The following is a 16797-nucleotide window of genomic DNA, read 5'->3' as shown; positions in this document are numbered from 1 at the left end:
TTCAACGGATTTTAGAAAGCTCCTTTTTTTTTTTTTTTTTTTTTTAATTTTTGCTTTTGTTTTTGTTGAGCTGACCATACTCAGTTAAATAGCTGACACCATCATAAAATAAAACATAATTTTTCTAAGTTACTCCCACAGATTTAACCCCCAGATAGACTTCCCTGGTGTCTAATTCCTCTGAAGAGACTCAGTGGATTCTGAAACACTCTTACACAGTAAAATAAAGAACAGCTGTCCCTGTTTTGTGATATTGGTGTTGCTCAAAAAAAAAAAAAAAGGTGATTGCTTTTACCAAGATAGCTTGATGCACATGCAACCAATTAGCAACAAGACGAACTTCAATAGGCCTGACAGCTTCTTCTTAAACAAAAATATTTCCATTTAAATGTGTCTCTCAAAATGTTGCTATACTTTTTGGTTTTTGACCCTAGCCAGTTTTTAAAATATTGTTTTTCTCTCTTTCTTTTCACTTTTTATTTCTTTTTTGAATATTCTTTACAGCAGAAAAAAAAGAATAGAGGAAGAAATTGTGAAAACAGCATTAAAAAGAAAAGTGGAAAAGCTTTAATTTAAAAAATCTAGATAACATTTTCCATGTTGAGAAGCTGAAAAAAATAAGTTTTAAAATTTTCAAAGATGTTCATAACTTGTTTCTATATTGCAAGCCAACCTCAATTTAACTATGCAATAGATTAAATACTTTTTTTTGAATAAACACTCTACACATTCTGTCTTTTGAAAAACAAACCATAGGAGTGTAATTCTTTGAAAACAGCTAAAATACCCAAGTCACTTAGGTGCTTTCAAAATTGTACATATAATGAACATTCTCATGTTAGCGTTGTACCACTTATAAAGCTCTGTAGTGTTACAGAACATCGTATATTAACAAAAATCAATATGAGCAGAGATATTTTAAGTTACATTCCAGAACTCATTAATTTATTACAACTCATACTATGCACAACAATCAGTGTTTCCTCTGACAAAGTATAAAAACATATTTTTTTTATTCTATTCATTCCTTCATTTGACCTCTGAATGAATGACACATTTCTATTACACTTTACGTGCATCTTATCTGCATGTACCTAAATGATTTGAAGAATGAATGAAAATTGTAAACCCAGTATTAATTAGTAAACAAGCAGAAATTCGTGTTCATAAATGCAGTGCAAAGAAATTTTAGTACCACCCTACTTGGGGTGTGCATCTTAATCCAGATTCTTCCACCACCATTCTGGTACTGCTCCAGAGTTGCAAGATGCTGCACTGAGCTTGTTCAACTGTAACTAAATTTCTGTTCAACTATAATTAAATAACGAGATACTAAATATGAATCTGGTTTAAGAAGAACACTCATTTTTGTTTCCATGACATAGACTAACCTAGTGCCAGTAAGCATCTAGGACTGAAAAACTCCACATCTTTTCTTTACTTGAGTTACACTGCATTTTGTTTGGAGGAGGATCTTTTCTGAAGCTTGTTGTAATTTCATCTAATTTTTCATCGTATTTGCACAACTTTGTTCTCAACAGACAAATATAAGCCCTCTACAGTGAGGACAAAGATATCTCCTTCAGCAAAATAAAATTAAGAACCAGGTAACTGATTTCTTCGATTTCTACTTTTCCTGCTATTGATAAGGGCCTTTAGTTTGCTGTAGTCTCCTCTCATCTTCTGGGGTTCTTCCCTCCGCTGACCTTGCTGTCTACTGTCTTTGCAGTATTGGTTGATCATCTGCATTTCAGAGTGACTGAAAGTTCCCACAAAGTCCTTTGGGTGGAACTGCAGGGCTCGCACTGAGCTGGCCCAGGTCCACGGGGACCATTTGTCTGTCATGTAGGCCACCATCTCTGTATCCAGCACTTTGAAATTGATCTTTGCTAAGGTCTGCTTGAAATTGTTCTCTGTTGCAATGCAGTGATAAAGCCCCCGATCACTGTCTTGGACAGAGCGAATGAGAAGTCCTTGCTCAGTAGCTATGATCCTCTCATTCAGCTTAACCTAAAGGTAGAAAAGACAGAAGAAATTTTTTCAAGAATGTTACAAAAGAATGCAGTATTGCAACTCCTCGTTAACTATTACTTTAAATGTCTCTATCTTTCTTAAAAAAACTTTTAAAGGCATTATGTTTTCCTTCCTGTGATCATGAATCACAGTGGCCACTGTGCCTGCTAATGTTAGGAAAGAGACTACTCCTAACATGAGTGTCTCTAGAGAAAATGACTTCCATATTTTTATTCATTATATAAAAGTGGATTTGATTGGGATGGAGATAAAGATGTAAATCTTCATGAAAGAAAAGTATTTGTAATGTTCGAGAAGTTGAGAAAACAAGCTTTTATTTGTCAGGGTTACATGTCTGTGAACGTCTTTTCCAGCATCAGAGGTTGCTGTTGAGATTTGATGGAAGAAAGGCATTAGGATTAGGCTGAGGGATGATTTGTCATTGAACAGAGTGTGGCTTCTGCTGAAAACTTTGACGGCTAGTGAGTTTCAGGAGCTAACTTCCAAAGAACTCCGAACTGTGGAGTCTAAAGCCTGGTATGAAAGTTTTTTTCATACAGCATCAGCTATGTTACCTCATTGGAAACATAGAACAATTTTTCTACTCTCTTGTATCCTTTCTGGCTTCAGGCTTTAGACAGTCCCAAGAGATGATCACATCATCTGAAGAAAGCAAGTTACCACAGCTTGTTTTGTCATCATCTGATTACAAACGACTGCACATGTCCCTTGTCATTTCAGCTATGAAATAAAAATTGCTAATACCCCATTATCAAAGAATAACAGTGCTGCTATTTGTATGAAATATTTTTCTATTTTGACACTGAACATTTCATTATACCTGATACTTTTAGGAACTCATTTATTTACTGAGCTATTCTGTTATTGTGAAGTTCTTTAGACATTGTTCAGAAACCTGAGAGATTAAGTTCAGCTTGAAATGTAATTAACCTTTTGATTTCTTTGACTGCTTCTATTTAAAACTGCATTGATTCTGGTACCGATATGGAAAATAACAAGAAAAAAAGAGGAAGATGCTATTCTGAAGCAAAGGGTTAAAGAATTTCACCTACATTACTAGTACATGGCTTAAATATCCCAAGACTACAGGAGAGAATACGTTGAAAAGACTCAACAAAAAGCTTCTAAGTCCTCTCTGATTTTGGAAAATGACCTGTTATGAGAGTAGTGCTTTTCAGTATTTATAAACTATCAACAGACACCATAACACTTAATTTTTCCTTACAAAGATATTCCTTGTTATTCACACAGTAACTGCCTCAGATCTGAAATGGATTTTTCCCCTTTTATATTAGTTAAAAAAGATGTGTTCCTCATAAACAATCTTACTGTATATTATAGTGCTGAAATTTGAGAGCCTTAGAGAATGCAGTAATGGAAAATGTGATTGCAGCATGGTGGAGAAATGCTTTTGTCAATATATGTTCTTGCTAAAGAAGCCTTTCACATTTCTCCCACTTATGCCTTTTATCTCTTCAAAAGCACAGAGGCCACTGCAAGAAGACTTCTTCCTGAACTTTACACAGTTTACTGCCTTTATGCTTTTTTCCTCAGATCAACAGTAAATCCCAAGTGCTGCAAACTTTCCATTTGCAATTAGTAAGGTGCGAAGGAAAAATTCATTAACTAGTTCCTTGACTTTATTATTATTTAATAGCCATTCTGTTCTGATCGGAGCTGGCGGAGCTGAGGAGTCAAATGCCTTTCTGCCTCACTGATGACTATCTTGATTTATAGAAGTAAAGGCCTGTCTGATGTCCTGTGCCCACGCAAATTCTCCAGATTCATATTCTAATGAAAACACAAATGCCGTCTCGCCTCATTCTGAGATGGGGATGCTGACTGAGGTCCCTTTCAGAGCTGTTGTTTTGTTGACGTTACTCACCTCTTTCCTCCTGTCATTATCTTTCTGTAGCAGCCATTTAATAGAAGCCTGAGGAGATTTGGGTGTGCATTCAAGAAAGGTGGTGTTGTTTTTCACTCCATATTGGACTGTTTCTGCTGCATTTCTGTATGCTACGAAATAAAAGAAGACAGGTCAGGCTACTGTAAATGTTGGTGTATAGAAAACAAATAACTGTGTAGCACCACTTGGAATACAGTCAATTGAAGTATATCCAATCCTGATATTAGCAGATAATAGATACGTTATGGTACAGTATTTTCAAAAAAAGGAAATTAAATGTAATGAAGAAAAGCCTGCTCCAAATACTGGCATTATCACTTAGATATGATCTCTTCCGAGAAAGTGGGATACCTGTGGGCAGGTAGGCAAATGCATGCCCAGACACTTCTACTGATGGGATAAAAGCCTGGGGATGTTCTTTCCAGAAATTATCTCATTCACTACTATGACAAAACCACCTGTTTGGAACTCTCCAACATAGAACAAAATATTTCTTCTTCACACTTCACAGTTTGGAAATTAAGGCAATATTGTTGGTATGATTCAAAAATACATCATGACATAAGGACAGCTCCATCCATTTCAACAGTCATGCACTATCACAGGGAGGCAAGAGAGGGCAGACTTTACTGTAAACATACTCCCCTCTAAAAAAGCAAGAAAAAGGGCCTGGCTCTAAATCTGAAATTCAATACTTAGGCAATCAACAGAGACCAGGAAAGATATATAGCACTCCAGCAATATGTGGGCAAATGCTGAGTGTATGTCATCATTTAGACTTGCTGTGGCCCTTTGTAGTCTAGATAGATGGCAGTTACTGAAAGCAACTTCTAGATGTTCATTACTTGCCACAAATTATAACATTTGTCCAGAAAAAAAAAAAAAAAAGAATACACTTCAGATTTAAAAGCTTACTACATATACAAAATAAAAATATTTATTTATTTTCATAAATGAGTAGTAATCATACTGTGTTTTTGCACAGTCCTAAAACTGGTCTTCCTCAGAATGTATTTTATCTTCCATTCTCAACTTCTTTCATCAATTCACATATGAAATGGGAATCTATGCTAATAAAGGAAGGAGACTTTCCATGGTTTTAGTCCTTGCAAGTTCTCAGCACATTTATGAGGTTGTGCCAAAATCACCTGCAATTTTTTACCAGAATAATGTACACATATTTTGCATTCAAAGATCATAAACTAGCAGAGCTTGGATGTCCTGTCTGAAGCTGTATAACACTGAAGAAATCAGAGCTGTAGCAATTTTTTTTTGTCTTGTACATTGGGTCTAAATATATCACATAAATGTCACTTACAAATACTGAGAAGAATAGTGACAAAATAAAAATGCATTTCTTTAATGGCCATAAACACTAACACAAGGATAAGAAATACTGAAGTACTTAACAGAACATCTGAAAAGAAATATTACAAACCCTTTAGTTCTTAACGATCTCTTAAAAAAATAACAATATGCCAAAAAATATTGGTTTTCGTTTAAGGCAAGCAACCTGTCATGCTTGAATGCTGAGTTTCAAGACTGTTGTTCCTTATAAACTTGGAAGATTTCTTGTTGTCATCCAACTCTGCTCTTCTGTCATTTAGGCAGATTTCAGTTTTCCTTCCAACATAATAGTTTTGCCATAAGTAGCTTGAATTATATTTTGAAAGCGTCCAAGTTGCTGTTTCTTTTTTATTCCCCCAGCGAAGAGAGTGTCGTCTACCTACACTGCTGGCACTGAAACATCCTTTAAAATTGCTAAAACATCCAAATCTATAAATATATCAAAACTAAGATAAATGTCTTGAAAACAAGATTCCTGTGTTACAAGAATGTCAAGGTTTAAATGTTTGTTTCCCCTCAGCCCACAAAGCAGACAGCTGACATTCTCACATTTTCCACATTGAAAGAGGAGACACCTGTCCTTGGGACAGACAGTGGGTGGGTGGTCATTGCACATGACTGCAAGGTAGACACAGCTCAAGTTTCTTCATGGTTCAGAGCCTGAGCTTTAATATGAATGTCTCAGAGCTCAGGTGCATAATGTAATGGTAGGGTGAAGCTGATCACAAGTTTGTGATTAACTTGTTGAAGCTATCCAGTTTTGTGTAAATGACCTAACAATGAGTCATGGAGAATGATACATTGGCACTGTGGGCTGGCAGCCAGAGCACCATTAGCCACGTTTGGGCTGAGGATTCTATGCCTGACTTACTCCAGGAAGAAAAAAGGCCACAAAAGTAAGCAGGAGGTTCCTGTGGGATACAGAAAGAAAAAAGCAAAACAAAATTCTGTGTGACTGAACCTTTGACATATAACTCTTCAAGCATTCTTCTCTCATTCAATCAAAAATCCAATCAATTTACAGTGAGATGTATCATTTCATCTCCAGATGGCACAGTTGAGAGCACACTTAGAAGACACAGCTCCAAAACTGGAACATGATTCTCGCGTGGCTGTGTTTTGATGTTGCCACCGCCTAACTTAGGCATGCATGGAGTTATAAAGGATTAAGCTGCCTTTATGTCTGCATCTACTTATGACTTTGGCCATATATGACTGCTAACTAGCAATGTGGAGAAAGGGGCAGGTGGGAAGGCAGAATATTTTCTCCACTGCCTATCAGCACTGTTCCAGCCTGGCTAAACAGTTGCACAACTAGAAACAAGGGTTTTTATAAAGAGGTTTGAAGCAAATTCTTTTTCTAGTTAAAGGGAGAAAGGAATAATGACAACACAAAGGAACCTGCTGAAAGATGTGTTCCAAAAACTAATATAACTTCAAATTCTATTTTACTCTAAATGTTCAGAGCTGAGACTTAATCAAATAAAGAGAAATTAATAAAGACTTAAAGGACTTAGAAAAGCACTCAAATTCACTATACCTGTTTCTAGTCAGTACTGTCAGCTTCTTATTTCATCTATGTTGAACTCTACATTTCATGGGTTATCATTATATCACATTTATGCAGGATTCAGATAATTGCAAGGAAAGACTCAGACTTGGAAAATAATTATGTTTTACCAGTAAACCACACAGATGTGAGCTGCAATGAATCATACAAGGAAAGCCATGCATTCTTTATATAGCATAAGGATCTCTAAATTACAGTACCTTTCAGGTTGAAACCTCGGCACTGAGTCAGAGGGTTTCCATGTCTCACATCTTGCCTACGACTCCTCCTAAAATATTTTAAAACACAAATTGTTATTCCAAGATGACTATTCTTCAAATAAACATTTTTTTTTATATACCTGGTCAGTTATCAGTCATAGTTCATGACCTACTTTGAGGTTGCTTTTCTGCTGCCGGGCATGTTAGAGAGAAGATGCTGTTTAAGGGAATAACTAGTTTGCTGAGTTTCTTAAGACAGTTGTTTTGGTAGGCAAAGTAGTTTTGCAATGAAGGCATCGGGGTGGAAGAGCTAGAGGTGATGCATAACGTTGACACAGGTTTAGTGTTGCAAGATTTAACATTCAGAGACAGACCTCTCAGATTCAAATGCTCTTCAAGTGGACAAGCATCTGAGAATTTGATGTGGAAGAGTCACAGAGTTCATATCTAATGCACCAACCGATAATCATGGTGCAGGACGTGTTCCCTACTCGATTTTGGGAGGTGGTTTATTTATGGTGCTTGAAAGCCACTGTGATAGCATAGAGGCAGAAGAATTCACAATGGTGAAAAGCTCAGATTCAATTCTGCCTTTACATGAGGGCATGTAACTTTCTTTCTTTCCAAAAGATACTCAAAACTCACCATGTCTTAAAATACTTCAAAATGAGACTTTATTATACTACTTGGATGACAGATTCAAAACCATGATTCTGTAAGCTAAGTAGTTTAGGAGTTTACTGGGACTGCGAGTACTGGCATTTTAGCCCTCTTTGGGCTCACAGAATTCAGTGCATGAAGATCTTTAACCTGTATTTCTATTCTTAGTATACATTACTTTTTAAAAACTATTTTTAAAACTAAATATTCCATACATTAGTTCAACATTTATCAAGTTCAGTGAAAAAAAATATATTGCGGATAGGCACTTGTTGCAAAGGAAGGGGATATGTAACTACAGTACTTCAAGCTATGCACTAATGACTTATGGATATGAAACCAAAATGCCCCTGGAGCTGCAGCATTGCTAAGTGAAGGGTGATGTTCTTTAGTCATACTATACCAGGTACTGCAGACACAGTGAGAGACAACTAATCTTTCTAATCCTTCATTACCAGGTCCCTCACTGGATAGTTTTAAAAGGCAACATTTGAAAGTTGATCTTTCAAAAATGTAATTTCTGACATTCCAAGTATATTTTTGATAGTAAACATTAAAAGCATGTGATTATGCCTTAGGATCTTGACCTGTGTGAACCGTACATGTAAGTCAGAGGAGACAGTGAAGAATTTCTCAGTGAATTTCAGAATGCCTGTTGTTCCCATGAGTTGCTCCACTCCATCAGCAATGGCATGCTTGTTACATTAAGCAGTTTTGAGGATCTAAACTTTAACTCTGATACTTATCAAAAGAAGTCTGAGGAGGTGGTTTTAGAAAATGAAGATACTCCCAGGTAAATCAATTTAGGTGAGGAACAGAGACAGGGAATCAAAAGATTTAAATGAACAAATGTGCCCAGCAAAAAGCTGTCTAAACTATGGGGTTCTAACTACCAATGTTTTATTCTTTATAATCTCTCCTGTTAGTTAACAGGACCACTCACTTCCTTCACATGTGAAAACAGATTATTTCCAGGTGTTTATTTTCATTTGCTATAAAAAGTAAATTGCACATAAAATGTCAACAAGAAAGAAAGCCCCAGTGGAAATAACCCTGGGTGGATACATGGAGATGAAAAGGAATCCACTGGAAACTGTACAGACTGTGTATACCTCACTGCTCATTATCTTTCAGTTAGTGTAGGAGTTAGGTGGCCTGAGACTTGGGGATTCTCTTTTTTTTCCTTTCTGTCTTCTGACCTTTGCTCCATTGGAAGAAAACAATCAATTTGCAGACAGTTTAAATATGCTAAGTGAAAGCAGTACAAGGCTCAGGTATTGTGCTGTATCTTTAACTGCCGTAGCCATATTGGGCTTTGTCTTTTTATCTGAAATTATGAATTATTCAAGAATACAAGAATTCAAGAATATTTATTCAAGTCATCTTTCATCCAAAGGACGACACAGTCATCAACTAGTTGGGTCACTGAAGCAGGCCAGGTTCAGGGAGTGAGCACAGTGACATCCACTCTGGCATGTAACTGAAAGGGTTTTCTCCTATGCAGTAACACTTCACTGTACATTCTGTAGCTTTGTTTGTACATGAAATGGAATCTTAGCAATATAAGAGCTCACTACAGCCCCATGCTATTAAATGTTTCCCTAGGGAGGTGGAAAGCGGCTCCTGTTTTGCATAAGAATTAAGAGATGGACTATTAGCTCTGTTGTAAATTAAAGAGAAATTGCTCTTCTTGCCTGCATTAATAAATCTCATGTCAAAAAACCCAAATCTGCAAGCTCTACATGGAAGTCACATTTGCCTAAAATTTCCATAGAAATAATTCTTCTCATTTAAAAGCAAGCGAGGAACAAAAAAATAAATGACTTTATTCATCAAACAACCTCAGTGATATCTGGTTGTATTTAGGGCTATCTTAATTATATCCATAGTGAGCAACTGAATTTTAACAAAGGGAACAAACGTTTCACTGATTTTTTTGTGTATGAGACATCAGATTAATATTTATGATTATGAATAGGGTGCTTTTTTTTTTTTTTCCCCATCTGTTGCTTTAAATATGAAAAGGCAAGCCTTTTATCATACAGTCCTAGGTGATGAACAGTACCAATTTGCATGTGCTCCTGAAAGGAATGACATTCCACTTCTGTATTGCATTACAAGGCTCCAAGCTATGTAGCAGAGCAAAAGCTTTATTTCTACATTCCTGGCAGACTTCACAGGACCACTTACCTTTTCCCTGTGGGATAGAACCTGGAGCAGGAGTTGCCATCCCAGGCACAGTAAGGGTCCCGGGCAAGGCAGCAGTCAGCACAGGCGGTCCCATAGATGTGGCAGCGGTGCAGGGGGACCTGTGTGATCCCTTCCTCTGAGCTCACGTACAGCTGTTGCTGTAGAAGGAAATGGAAAGATTTATTTTAAATGTGGAGGAGCTTCACCCGAGACTTGACTCAAGACCAAGAGAGAAGCCACTAATATACGTAAAACTAAGAAAAACAGACATCTCTCAAGTGAACAGGACTGTAATATTTCCACCTTCCTGTTAGAAAACACTTAGAACTACTTAGAATGTTTTTTTTTTTTCCACATTGAGTGTCACACTTCCATGCTGAAGTAGGCAGGCTGACTTAATATTGCTCAGATTTGAGAACTTGGTTCTGATTCACTGAGGACTGTTGGCTCATGCCTTTGAACTATGTATTTTCTCTGCATATAGTCACATTAGTAAATATTATGCAGAGCTCCTACTTGGATTCTCCAGTGCATAGATTTCCAATACATAAATCCTAGAGATTATGCTGGGGCGTAGATCCAGCATATAGCCTTAGTTACCTGGAAAATTAAGCCAGTAGAAATTTTATAATAAATGATAACTATTATTTATTTTTATTATTTAATACAAAATCTAGACACTTCCCTGTTCTTTTGGTCACAAATCTAATAAATCACACTGAACTTAATTCAGTGACGAGTGAGGAGTATTTACCTCTTCACTGGTTTGTGAAATACTCAGCAATGCATTGCTTTGAAAATCATGGAATGACTATTTTTAGTTTGAGTGTTTGACATTTCATTAGATATCCTTACAGTTATTTTCATCATTCCTATTCCCTAGTAGAGAACAGACACGTACAATTTCTCCATAGATCCAACATCACACTTCTTTGTATGCACCATATTTCCAAAGGAAAATTTCTATTTAGGACATAAGTAAAATGAGTACAAATTTCATCTTTAATACTTTTAAAAAATTATTTGTTATTATTTTTTTAAAGATACTTTAAGTGATTTAGAAATTATAAATAGTTAATATAAATTATTTTATATTACTGGCTCTTGGGCAGATTAACAGCCTGTGTCAGATCCTGTCATGTTTCTCCACATTAATTACAGAAAATATTTACTATGATGCAGTACAATTGATCTGTTAACATTTTAAGTCAATTTGTTTCTCTATTAATAACATTAAGCAAGCATTCTTTTTCTCCCTACCTTTTTAGATGAAATCTTCATTGTTGTTATAGGAGAGTTACTCTGAAAGACAAGATTTCAAACCACATTTACAAGACTCTCGTTAATGCACTTGCAAAATCAATATTTAAAGTTCAATAAGATCTGAGTCATATCTAACAGAACTTTAACTTTCCACATATTGGAAAAGCATCACCCCTACTACTCACTATTTTCACAACTAATCAAATTTCACAAATACAATGAATGTCTCAGTAAATGCTGAGCTCAACAGCATTATTATTCATTACATGCATTGATTTTCGCACAGTACTAATTAACCTGCACTTGTGTTAGTTCAGCAGTACAGCAGCTATGTGTTTTGAAGCCATTATTTTCACTTTGCAATAAAAAAAGCCTTCTTCAGAATTGATTATATGGAAAAATCATGCAACAGCTCATGCATATTTACTACATGACTCTGTTAAGAATATGTCATACTTCTGCACATTATCTACAGTGCATACAGTTCGGCCAACATCCAACACACTTTCAGATTATCTATGATAAGAATATTAAAAATGGCATGTGTGTTACTGAATGTTTTGTTCCCAGAGACAGTACAGTATACTACTGTGTGTCATCACCGGAGTCTGTTATTGTCTGTGTCCAAACTGAATCTTAGAAAGCTGGAAAAGGAATTATCACATTCACTGCCTTAAGCAAGTGAAGCAATCCATTATTCTCATCCAAACAAATTATTAGAATGATAGTAATAAAAATGTTTAGCATTTTTTGAAGATTCAGCAATTGCTCAGTCACAAAGGAAAGCCCCACCGGTGGGCCAGGATTAACTGCAGTGGACTACGGGCAAAGTGGGAAGGCCAGCAGTAGAAAATCTGGCTGTGAATCATGAGAATTGGCAAAGGTATGAAGGAGTGTAGAGCTGCACTGCATTATTTTATGACTGAACTGTCTGAAGATCCAAGTTTCAATACAACACTGGATTTGATGCCACATCTTGCTCAGGGATATGATTTAGCAGAGGGTTGTTAGTTAGGGTAGTATGGTTAGGTCATGGATGGACTCGATTATCTTTAAGGTCTTTCCCAATCTGAATGATTCTATGATTCTATGATCTTATTTATATTCTGGAATCTTTGCTTTGCTTACTCTCCATATTTACTAGCACAAAACTACTGATCTCATTCCTACCTCTTGGAGAGACTCGTGAAAGCATTGCCTCATTGTCCGCACAGACTGCAACTGCTGCAGTTATGGTACTGTGATTTTGAATGTTCAGGATAAAAAGGTCTGTGCAGGGATACCCAGAAATGAAGCTCAGAATCAAGATTGCTCTCATCCCACCTGTCTGCTCTGCAAATGGAGTAAGTAATAGCTGGGCAAATGGCACTCTAAGTAGTGTTACTTACATATATCTTTTTCAAAGGGAGGTTTTCAACAAAAGCCTAGGAGAGCTAATTATGCTTTTTTGAAGGTTGACACAGAAAGTATTCCTTTCCTTAGCAAAATAGCTATTGTTGCATGTCTAGATAAAAAGCTTACATTTTTGTTATTGTATACTCGCAGTGAAATAGAAGAAAAATAAAAGAAAAGCCCACGACAAAGCCCTTAGCTAAGTTTATAGATGAATAACACCATTTGCCCTGAGGCTACTTATATTAAAGAACATCCCATTCAAAAATGTGAAGGGGAATCTTTAACATGAGGATGAATGTTTTCTTTAGGTTATTACAAGCTGCCACATGCCAGAGTGACTGACAGAGGCTATTCCTTTATTTTTTTCCCATAGATGCTTGTGTTTCTTTTTGGTTCATGTTGTGTTAATCTTGTTGGGTTTTTGACTCCAGAAGCGTTGAAGATCTGCATCTGAGCAAAATCACTAGTTTGCTTCAATTCTGCAGCCCAGAATTAGGAAGATTATCAGATAATTAAAGAAGTATCTTATATTTAATCTGCAAATAAGACTAGTCTCAATATGTCATGCCAGTGACAGAAGTGACATTCCAGAAGCCACTACAACATAACCTCATAAGAATGTTATTAAAATCCTGCTATATAGTATGACAACATAAAAAATAAGCAACTTATATACAGGTTAAAAAGGGATTTAAGCATTCCTACAGTACTCATTCAGACATTTTATTTTGCTCTTTGTGTGGGTATCAAGCTGACAGTAGGCACATTCACTTGATCTTTTATCAAGTCACAGTTGCCCTTGCCAAAGTCTTTAGAACAAAGTGTTTGTGTGAACATACACATTGGAAGAGTAAATGAAGGAGCAAGCCAAACCTGAAAAACCTCCAGCTCTTCTAAAATGAGTTCTCCGCTTGCAGAGAAGTTGGTGGGTAAGACAACAACTTTTTGTACAGTTCCTTGATCTAGAAAAGATGAGAAAAAAATCAAATCATGTGAGATAGAGAGATAAAAAAAGATGAAACATTACCAACTATGAAAGGAAACATGAAAGCCAGCAATGTGACACAGAGAAAGGTATGAAAAAATATTAATTTGGGATGAGAAAGCACTATGAGATGACTCCCTCACAAGTCACACACTGTGGATAACTTCTACATGACAGTAAATAGTATTATTCTTATACATGAACTTCAAGAAGTCATGGTAAGACTGGAGTATCATCACCATTACCATTCTACCTGAAAAAATCAATCATCTTACAGTGAAAACAGAGCACGTAGTGAAGGAGAGCTACTGTATAGTTGAAGTGTATTCATACCCAGTAAAAATATGAAATGACAACTGATGACAGGAAAAGTAAATAATCCAAAGAATAACTTAATCTACTTCTAAAAATAATCAGCTGAAAGATTTTTTTCCAGAAAATCAAGCAATACCTAAGCCCTTTATATATTAGTAGGAGTTATTTTTTTGGTCCACGTAGAAAAAGGAAAAAAAGGCAAGGAGAAGACACTGTAATGACTCAATTATAGTTGCTGTGTCAAAATACAGTTTCAAGACCCTCAGGTTGAAGAAATGAGTAAGAAGCAAAAATGATGTGCCAGTGGTGGTGTTTTGTGGGTAGATACCATGAGTAGGAAAATTAGTGATTTAGTGAATTTATGTGGAAAGAGCATACAAAATGGAGGAGTCATTCTGTGTAGGTTCATTAAGGCTGAGACATGCTCTGAAGTATTTTGGATGTGGTAGAAAAGAAAGACTGTGGGGAATCAGAAGGGTGGGCATAGGGACATTTTCTGGGAAGAAATAATCTGAAAGGCCTGAAAATTTGTTGGAGTACAATATATTTATTTGTTCAGTATTGATTCTGAGGAATGGGAACACATGGTACAGATTCTGTTTGGCCTTCAAAAGTTTTATGAGCAGTATAGACTTTTGTGGTTAGTAAAACATGAGTACAGCACAATATAGGTAAGTATCTACGTGTATTTTTATGAATTTGCGATTGAGGAACGGAAATCTCAGTTTCCTGTTTGGCAATTCACGATATAGACTATGTAAACTGAAAAACTGCAATTTTCTCTTTGCTTTTAAGGGCAGTGACTAAATTCCATAGCTGGAACTGTAGGGCAAGTTGTTTGGAATAAATAATTTACATCTTCTTATTTCCCTAGAGGAATCTAGCAAATAACCAAGCATTTTATTTTAAAAATTAAGGTTTATGGCCAGAATATTGGCACGTAATGACTTGACCTCACATGTAGAACACTGCAATGTGTTGCCATTTAAAGTAGAAAAAAGAAAAGAGAAATTGAAAGCGGACAAGACTTAAAAATCTGTAGCTATCAACTGTGCGTGCTCAGAGCACATTATACATGGATTTTTCATGAAAATATTCTATGGAGAACATTTATTCTCATTATACAGTGGCACGATAAACCAGTGCCTTCCAAAGAAATATTACTGAAACTAAATCTTGATAGCACAGCTGTGGTCTAGACTGGGTGCCAGTATTAGCAAAGCTATGGGAACCTGAGAGAGATTTACAAACTGCCAAGACACACCAAAGCTTTAAACTTCTGCAGATGCATCCCTCGCAACAGCTAAGGAGAAGCACGTGTGTGTGTGCATGGGTATATTTCTGCTAAAGGGAACAATTTATTCACAAATATATACAGCTTAAGTCTAGTCTACCTCTGTCTTTTTGCATCCCTTTATCAATGTCAAATATTAAATTATACAATCTAGAACACTGTATCAGACGTGCAGGAAGGAGTTGCAGCCTTTTGTGATTTTTTTCAGCTGCTTGCAAAGTGTCAGCTACCTGTGACCCTGACTTACAGGATATGAAGCACGTTGACAGTAACCCTACCTACAAAGGAATGTGAAGCTGAGCTTCCAAAGAACTGAAGAACCAGTTTACTTCAGCGATCCATTAGTGCATGTCACACATTTAAAATTCCTAAATTGTCTTTGGTCCTCAAACATTTCTCGAAACTGAAATCAGAACCTGAGGGGAGATTTTATCCAGGGCATTGAGAAAAATACTGATAATGACTGACGCCAAGCCCTTGTGTCCTAGTAACCTTTTCTATTTAAAAACTGTGTTCCTATCTACCTTTTTGTCACAACCAAGCAAAATACACAGAGTTAAGGACTGTTTGCCTTTGACTCATTGCAGCATTAGGGACAGATCCTTGCAGAAAGATATGCTCCATTGTTTTAAAACAATTAGTAAAGTTAATGCAACATTTAGAATAAATTTTCCTCTTAGGGAAAGTAGGCAGTAGAAAGCTACTCATTAAATAAAGCCACTTAGAGAACGGAATTCCAGCAGCCTGTATATATAAATATAGATACTTCCAATAATGCTTATAGGTTGTAACTCTCCACTCCTTCTGAAAATAGTCCTTCTACTGTTGCTTAGCCTGTTCCTTAATAAGTGAAAAACAAATATTTGTGCTCAGAAAACACTTCTTATTCCTTCCTCAGTAGTACTGAAGTCCCCATTGTAAGCACAGTAGCTGCCATCAGACATTTCTATGTGTTCATGTCAGAATGCTCATGGCACATCTGAGTTTTTTTGAAAATTATATTTGCTTATTTTCTTTAACAGCAAGGCAGCAAACTGAATTCCTGGGTCAGAAGGAAAGTTGGAAAGGATGCAGTACTGTGCACTGCAGGAAATGCATGCAAAATAACAGTGTCTGAGCTGTTTTCCAGTGTATTTCATAACAGGTAATCTTTTGTGTTGTGATCCAGCTACAAGATCATTGAGTTAGTCACATTTTTTCATGTCACAGCATGAAATTTAAGCTAATTCTGTGCATATTCATAAAAGCAAATAAGATTATTTCTTCCTCTGTTTATTTGCTAATTCCAGAAATCCCCTTGAAAGCAGTTCTATATTGTTATGATTTCACATAGTTGTGAAAAAAGCTACTGTGTCTCCAGAACGTAAACCCACTTCTAGAATGTCCCAGGTGAAATGACAGATTTATGCTCACTGCTGCCCTGACTTTTCACCAGGAACTGCTTGTAACCTCACTTCATCACCAGGCTGGGAGTGGAGGGCAGATGGATGTCTGGAGGAATCTCCCTCGAGCTGACAGCAAGATGACAGGACGACTCATAATGACTGTTTTTCTGTTTTAAACCTGCTTGAGCAATTGCAATCTCCAAGCTCCATGTGGAAGACAATGTCAGTGAGAACACATCCCCTTCTGAGAGGA

At 36.4% G+C, this 16797-nt stretch overlaps 1 protein-coding gene across 2 annotated transcripts in view; it reads right to left on the bottom strand.

Annotated features, from left to right (window-relative positions):
• Positions 1 to 590: 590 nt before the first annotated feature.
• SEMA3C (semaphorin 3C) overlaps positions 591 to 16797 on the bottom strand; it is a 119447-nt gene continuing 103240 nt past the window's right edge. For both annotated transcript variants that reach the window (XM_042815741.1, XM_042815742.1), the window contains exons 13-18: positions 13439 to 13527; positions 11168 to 11209; positions 9908 to 10065; positions 7058 to 7125; positions 3920 to 4050; positions 591 to 2010 (exon numbers count right to left, since the gene is read on the bottom strand). In XM_042815741.1, the coding sequence (XP_042671675.1) occupies positions 1597 to 2010; positions 3920 to 4050; positions 7058 to 7125; positions 9908 to 10065; positions 11168 to 11209; positions 13439 to 13527 (902 nt within the window). In that variant the 3' untranslated portion in view covers positions 591 to 1596. The remainder of the gene's footprint in view (positions 2011 to 3919; positions 4051 to 7057; positions 7126 to 9907; positions 10066 to 11167; positions 11210 to 13438; positions 13528 to 16797) is intronic.

This window comes from Centrocercus urophasianus, unplaced genomic scaffold (assembly GCF_019232065.1).
Source record: "Centrocercus urophasianus isolate 14NV4802_14NV808 unplaced genomic scaffold, USGS_Curo_1.0 seq_15, whole genome shotgun sequence".
Classification (NCBI taxonomy): Eukaryota; Metazoa; Chordata; class Aves; order Galliformes; family Phasianidae; genus Centrocercus; species Centrocercus urophasianus.
The sequence above is the reverse complement of the archived record's forward strand: the minus strand, read 5'-3'. Positions and strand labels throughout refer to the sequence as shown.